Genomic DNA, 7,720 nt, shown 5'->3' with positions numbered 1-7,720 from the left:
CCCCCACCCCCTTTTGTTCTGCTCTAAAAGCTCTCTGGCTCAGACAGCTCTCTCTACTAGAAAAAAATTCTAAAAGGCATCTGGATAGCTCAAAGTCAGAAAAGCTGCTGTTAAAAAAAAAAAAAAAACAACGAACTATTGGGTCTTCTAACCAAGTCAGAAATCCTGGTAAGAAAAATTCTTGAAGATTTTTTTTTTCTCTCCAGAGAAGAACTGCTGTCTCTTATTGCTAGCTCATCTCATGCAGACCAAACATCCAGTTTTTATTTACATATCAATTCAGTAATTTATTCTGGGTCCTTTTTTGATTATCTTATGAATAAGCATCTTTGTTTTCTTTTATTGGATATTTTATTTATTTACATTCCAAATGTTATCTCCTTTCCCGGGTTTCCCCTCCAGAAACCCCCTATCCCAACACCCTTCCCCTGCTTCTGTGAGGGTGTTCCCCCCCACCCACTCCCACATCCCTGCCCTGATATTCCCCTATACTGGGGTATCAAGCCTTCACAGGATCCACCACCTTGCCTCTCCTCCCATTCATGTCCAACAAGGCCATCCTCTGCTACATATGCGGCTGGAGCCATGGGTCCATCCATGTGTACTCCTTGGTTGGTGGTTTAGTCCCTGGGAGCTCTGGGTGGTCTGGTTAGTTGATATCCTTCTTCCTATGGGGTTGCAATCCTCTTCAGCTCCTTCAGTTCTTTCCCTAACTCTTCCACTGGGGACCCAAGAGACAACAGGCAGGGATACATTTTTTTTTTCTTAACTTTTCAAAAGAATTCAGAGATCTGTCTGCCTTTGTTAACCACAGAAGCTAAGTTAGTTGAGTGTGACCCTCTCTTGAAATTACCATTTCTATCACACCCTGGGCCTAACCTTGCTTTGCCCCAAGATGACCTTGAACTCAGGAATCTATCTGTCTTTGTATCTTTCTGACAAGCTGGCTCATAGGGAAGCCTGTCATAATTCATATTGCCTCCTTATATTTTACATAGTTGAGATGTTATATATATTTTGATCTCATGTATAGAGAGCTCTTTTCCATAGCCTTAAAGGCTGCCCTGAAGGTCTAGGTGTTTACCCTTTCACAGAGACATTAGCCATACCTTAGACTCCTGGACTTGTGCTGTCTGATTATCATGGCATCATTAATGTTTACTGGGAGGACATTTCTCGGAGGAATGTGAAAATCTGTATATTATTACATAAACAAGCCTTATGCCCACAGCAGCCATCTACACTCATGGAGGCTCACACCAGGGCCCTATCCCAGGGGCCAGAACCCTGTCGCCATGTCATTTGGTCCCCACCAGAGCCATGTCTGGCTCAGTACTTTGTGGTGCTGTTCTGGAAAGTTAAGGAACCTTTGGAGGTGGGGGCCTTCCTGATAGAAATGACTCAGGGGACAGGGCCTTGAAGTTTTATAACCAGGGAGTATTTCCTGTTCTCTTTCTTTCTCCCTAAAGATTTGAAGTGACCAGAAGCCTCCTGCTCTTGTTGCTATGCTTTCCCTACCACGATAAACCCTTTTCTCTTTGCCTTCCAAGGAGTGAAAATGTCAGCACATGGAGTTTTGGTAGTCATGCATATCCAGGTCAGGGCAATCCTATAAGGCAAAAGAAATACGTAATGGTTCTGCTTATTGAGCAAGTGGGTCCCAATGGTTTAATGATACATTTTGTAGTGGCAACATCAGCTGCTGTGTTGAACTCAAAATCACAAAATTTTGTAAGATCCCTATGTATCACAGAGAAGACAGTTTGGGAACCAGAGTTTGATATTCTGTTCCATTTCTTTGGGCTTTTCATTTTTTCTCAGTGGTACCTATGTTCACAATTTCCTATCATGTAGAGGAATTTTAATCCAGCAATATGGGTGCTCTGATAAGGGATCATATCCAAAGACCCAGGTCTGGCTGCAATACAGACATGCCCTTAATATAGACCTTTAAGGTAAAATTAGTTTGTATAAGGAACCGGCTATGTTTGAAAGTTATGTCTAATTGAGGGGCAGACAAAGTGACTAATCAGAGAAAGATTTGACAGAATGAGTCAGAAATAGGAGATGCTCAACTCTCAGGAGGAAAGCCATTTAAGAGCAGCACAGGGAGTCAGTAAATAGGAAGTTGAGTCAGTTTGCAGTCAGTGCAGTGCAGTACAATGGAATTGAATTTGTATTTGTTCATGAGTTCATGCAGGTCAGCAGAGATAGTTGAAGCTAGATAATCAGAAGCTAGAAGATTAGAACAAATTGCCAGAGTTAGTTTGAGGTCAAGCAGAGCCAAGTAGAGCTGAGAGAAGCCTGATTGAATCAGTCAACTTGGAGAAGAATTTTGAGCCAGAACTGCTGAGTTGAACCAGCCAGCCAGAGTTTAGAAAGAGCTAGAAAGGATGAGCATATTCAGGTGTAAACCACTGAGACAACTATTACAACAGCTGAATAGAAGATTCCGTTACACTGCTACCCATAGGTCACCACAATATTCCACAAGTGAACACAAGTTAATGGCAATATTTGTATTTATTTTTGCAACTTCTCAGATAAAAACCATTTAAGGAATGTTTGGTAAGGTGTTATTCTCATAAAAACATCTTTTAAAACACATGGTTTTCTATTTTCACAAAAGTTAAAATGACATGCAGAAACAAGGTTAGTTTCTTGAATAACACAGTACAGTTTTAGAAGACACGTAGAGTGAGTAAGACCAGAGAGTAAGCTACATAATTAAACTCAAGTACACCACTAGAAAACTCACACAGTAGTAAAATATAAAAATCTACAATTATAAATATAAATTTGGTCCATGGAGATACCAGAGCAGTATTTACATAAGTTACTATCACTCCTACTTCAGGTGAATACTGCAGTTGTAACATGTAGAATATCATTGGGGATAAAGTGGTTTACTTACAATCTACTATATTAAAAGTTATATTTCTAGCAAACCTGATGATTGCTACAAATACAGCTAAAAATTTGACACTTAAGAACAAATATCTTCCAATGTTGGTATTTCCTATTATCTACAAATTGATTTTTTTTTTGTTAAAATCAATATGGAAAAAAATACCACAATTCAATTCTTAGAAACACTGTAAAATTCAATCATTTTAGTTCAAACATAATAAGTGAATTACAAGAAGTCTTTCAAAAAGGCACACGTTGTTAATGGTGTCAATTTGGCAGCAGAATGAGTTACCGTCAGGTCTTGGGAAGTAAACAGATAACAGAACTGGACTCATTTTTCTAATTTTAGAAAGAGACAATGCATGGAGGAGGGTGGTCCTACACCCTTTCTGTGTTAGACTAAAGACTCCAGGCTTTCAGCTATATTTCCATCAGGCAAAGCTGCACCGTTACTATCCAGAGAGGTGGATGGATTCTCTTCCTGCCTTGTGCTGACGAGGCTGAGGACCACTTTGTAAAGGAATTGATACTGCTCCTAGAAAACACAGGAAGGGAGAACATAGAGAAGAAGCTCAACAAAGGCATGACTTTGCAAAAAAATAGGCATGATTTCAGACACACTTTAGAACTGTTCATATAAGGGCACAGGGCTGATTTAACGGGCTTGTACTCAGCTGAGGTACACATTCTATATTTAGTTGTATCTGTTTGGTTAAACCCAAATCTCTTTGCAATGAGCAAATAGACACTGAGTATGGAGAAAAAAGCTGTGCACATCTGACAGTGATAAGCACTCAGCTCTTAATTCCCTTGTTTCTTGGAGTTGAAAGACGATGCAGATAAACTTCATCTGTGCTCAGCATCTACAGCCTTTATCAAAGCAACATCTTTTCTTCCTTTCTCTTCTTTTTTATACATCTGAGGCTGGTCTTGAACTACATAGATGAGGATGAACTTGAACTCTGATCCTCTTGTCTCTACCTCCCATGTGACAAGATTACAGATGTGTTTTCTTTATCCATTTATGTAGATGTGCGGATCAAAACTAGTTCCTCGTGCTTGTTAGGGAAGCATTCTACTAACTGAGTTTTATCCTTAACTCTCAAAACTCAGAGTCTCAGTTTCCTTCCTTTAATGGCTATGTAATCAAATGTTTCTATCTATTTATGAGAAGTGCTCAAAAATGACTGTTTTGTCACCAAGAAACTGCACTTCGACAGACACACAGCTCACCAAATGGTTTTTACTCCCCATCATTTTGTCTGGCTTGATGGTCTGCCTTGGGAAAAGGGCGTCGTGCTTCCCAGTCATCTCTCTATGAGGTCCTCCTCTGTACTCAGCTAAGAAGCTGACAGTGACCGTAAGACTGTCCACTCAAGACTCTCACCAAGCTTTCTATTATTTTGCCATAATAACAACAACTTTCAGATTATTTCTAAGCTAAATCTTGAAACCAGAAGGGCTGGCAGTGTCTCATTCTTGACTGCACACGCCTTTTTTCTCTTAAAAGCACCTATGAATTAGTTATTTGTTAACTCCATAAACAAGTTCGGCTTGAGAAAAGAGTGAATAAGTCTAACATTTAAGTCTTTGAGATATATCTCTGGCTGTTGTGTGAAGCTTCAACTTGAACCTCAGGAATGCAACTCTTCAGTTTGCTGAACAAACCAATTCATTGGTAATTCCACTACAGGTATTTTTAAGAGTCACAGTGAATCTTATAAAAAGGGCTCTGAGTGACTAAACATTTTTTAATCTGCCAGTCTTCTGAAAAGTTCATACTTGTAATTTGGCTTAAATGATACAAGCTAATGGTACCTACCAGCCTCTGTGACTTTCTTTATATGTGATTAAAGAAAAAAATAAAAACTTTAGTAACATCGAGGAAGTGATATTTCAACAGTGAAAGGTGAGGTCCATCACTTACAATGTCAGTGAAGACTCCCGGCCTCATCAAATTGATCATCTTGGCTACTTGGTAAACATCCATGGAGTTTTCTTTTTCTAGTTGGTGCATAAGGGTCGTGAGAGCACAAAAAGTTCCTGCAGTTACTCCTCCATGCCTTTCAGTAAAGAGACAGGGCAAAGACTCCATCAGATGCATCAGACACATTTTTTAACTCAGAGCACACAGCCTTGAAATGGCTTGTCTTTCTTTCTTTTTATTGTGCGTAGAATTATGGTTGAATTGGGGACAGAGCCAAGAGTGCCATTAAAAAGATCCTTTATAAAATGCTTTACTGTTTGATTATGCTTCGTTATTTTTATTCTATGAAAGAGGCAGGCAGAAAAATGTTTGGCTGAGGTTATAATGTATAAACTATATATTTTATTATAGAATAGGTATTTAGCGCAATTCTAGCCTTTTTCATTGTTATACAAACAGAAGAAATTATGAAATAAAGATTGTTCTCTTAGGAAAAACAGAAACAACAACAAAAACTACCAAACAATAGTCAGTTTTACTCTTCTCTCAAGAAGTAAATAGCTGCAATGTATCCCACATTAGCTCCTTTAAGTCCAGTACCGAAACACTGCCTCATCTTCACAAATACTCCCACTACAAAGCCTAAGAGCAGATTCCAGTCTTCAGACATAGGTGATCTGCCTTCACTAGGAGTTACCAGGGAGGCAGAATGTTCTGTGTCACCTTTATGACAGGAAGCAGCTAATCCACCCTGACTGACTCAGCACATGGACACGAAGCATCAGGCTGGTGTTGGGACAACAGAGGCATGCACATATCCAGGGGTCTCAGTGACTAAGACGGCAAGACTTACTCATCATGAACAATCATGGGTCCATCCCTGTTAGCGGCTTCTTCTTTGATAATACTTATAAGTTCAAATGTTTTACTAATGGGACTATCCGGATTTGGCCATTTGGGGCACTGAAAATGTCTTACTTCCAGCACATAATCGTCCTATGAGAAGAAAGAACAAGTCAGTTTTTAAAAGAGCACTGCTGGGCTAGTGACAGCTGGTCATGAGTGGCGTAAGTGGGACATTCAGAAACCGAAGCTAGATGATAAAAATAGTGCATGTTTCACGTGTCGTTCATCCGTCATAGTGGGAGGAGGAAATCATTGCAGTGGGACATGAACCGTGAATTAGCCATTCGCCGGGATAAAACATTATCTCCATTTTAGGCCTGTGTGTGGCGCTGTACATGTGTACCCATGTATGTAGGTGCACATGGGGTTAAAAGGTTGATATTAAATGTCTACAATGTTTCTCTAGCATATTCTCTGAGACAGAACCTTTCATCTGGAGCTTACTGATTTGGACTAGACTGGTTGGTCCAGCACTTGGTATCTTTTTACCTCTACCTCCCCAGTACCATGGGGGCTGGCTTTCATGTTAGTACTTGGAATTGAACTGAGGTTCTTATGTTTCAGCAGCAAGCTCTTTACCAACTGATTCATCTTCTCAACCCCTCCCTTCTAACATAATGGCAGAAGGGACTTGTAAGGTGGGACTGGGAGGAGAGGAGGGAGGGGGACTTTGCTTGGGATATAAAGTGAATAAATAAATGAATTAATGAAAGAAAGAAGCAATGTTCTTTGTGGTTGAACCATGAAAGCATGTCCTAAACATGTGTCTGGACTACTCAATTGTAAGTTACAAAAGGAAATCTTTAGTGTTAAAAACTGTTTGTAAAAGAGCACAGAGACTATCAAACATCAGCAGACTTCAGAGATTAGACAACACAATAAGAAAACATCTGGCATGGGGGTGGATGTCTTCTTTTAACTCCAGTCTCAATTACTTTTTATGTGATTAACCAGATTACATCACAGTGAAGTAAGCCTCTGACCTCCAGTTCCCTAAAGTGAACTTAATGAGATGCTATATTTGAAAACAAGTGTCTCAGAATCAATTTTATGTAGTCAATGTAAACTTCCAAAATCACTATAGGGAATTGGCTTATCTGATGTCAAGAATTAGTATAAGCTAGAATGAAGGCATTTTCAGGTCAGCAGGGAGATTGACAAGGAGCCCAGTAGAAAGAAGTAGTAGTGCTAGAAACAAGCCCACATTCAGATGGGTGCCTGAGCTGATACTGCTGTCTGTGAGCATGAGGTCACTAGAAAAATAATATCACATGGCTAATAATAAAAGTGGACTCTTGACTTGTATGATGCAATATAGAAACTATAGAAAAATAGAAAACATTTAGCAAAAAATGCTATGTAGGTAAGTGTCTTAATTTCAGACATATTTTGTTTTAGATCTCAGTTTTGTTTTGTGGCAAAGACTAGACTCTAGGGATTTATGTAGGCTAAATGTTCATTCTGCTACTGAACTGCTTCCTAAGCCCCCAACAGGATATCGTTAAACAGTGAATCCTAAATGGTAGATTCTTTCTAATAAAATGGAGTGGGGAGGATAGTAAAATCCACATGAATTAAACTTGTAAGCTTCTTTTTACAGAAAATTAAAAATGTTAAAATTACATAAAAAATATTTGCAACATGTGTACCTGGAAAGGGGTTGATACCTAGAATATTCAAAGACCTCACACAAGTAAGTTAATAAAATTTCAAGGCGCTATGAAAATTTGGGCAAAACTCCTAAGGACCGACCACTAGAAATGAATTATCAATGCAATAGACAATTTTTGGAAAGTTATTTGCCTTCATTTTTAATAAGGAAAATTAAAATTAGTGAAGGAAGAAGAAGGAGAAGGAGAAGGAGAAGGAGAAGGAGAAGGAGAAGGAGAAGGAGAAGGAGAAGGAGAAGGAGAAGGAGAAGGAGAAGAAGAAGAAGAAGAAGAAGAAGAAGAAGAAGAAGAAGAAGAAGAAGAAGAA

The 7,720-nt window shown here is 39.1% G+C and overlaps 1 protein-coding gene across 1 annotated transcript in view; it reads right to left on the bottom strand.

The window, feature by feature from the left end:
• Window positions 1–2,504: 2,504 nt before the first annotated feature.
• Window positions 2,505–7,720, bottom strand: part of Ptprz1 (protein tyrosine phosphatase receptor type Z1) — a 173,709-nt gene continuing 168,493 nt past the window's right edge. The window contains exons 28-30 of the mRNA XM_028762571.1: window positions 5,691–5,833; window positions 4,838–4,973; window positions 2,505–3,445 (exon numbers count right to left, since the gene is read on the bottom strand). Coding sequence (XP_028618404.1) covers window positions 3,305–3,445; window positions 4,838–4,973; window positions 5,691–5,833 — 420 coding nt within the window. The 3' untranslated portion in view covers window positions 2,505–3,304. The remainder of the gene's footprint in view (window positions 3,446–4,837; window positions 4,974–5,690; window positions 5,834–7,720) is intronic.

The sequence above is a fragment of the Grammomys surdaster genome, unplaced genomic scaffold, assembly GCF_004785775.1.
Source record: "Grammomys surdaster isolate TR1022 unplaced genomic scaffold, NIH_TR_1.0 134, whole genome shotgun sequence".
NCBI lineage: Eukaryota > Metazoa > Chordata > Mammalia > Rodentia > Muridae > Grammomys > Grammomys surdaster.
The sequence above is the reverse complement of the archived record's forward strand: the minus strand, read 5'-3'. Positions and strand labels throughout refer to the sequence as shown.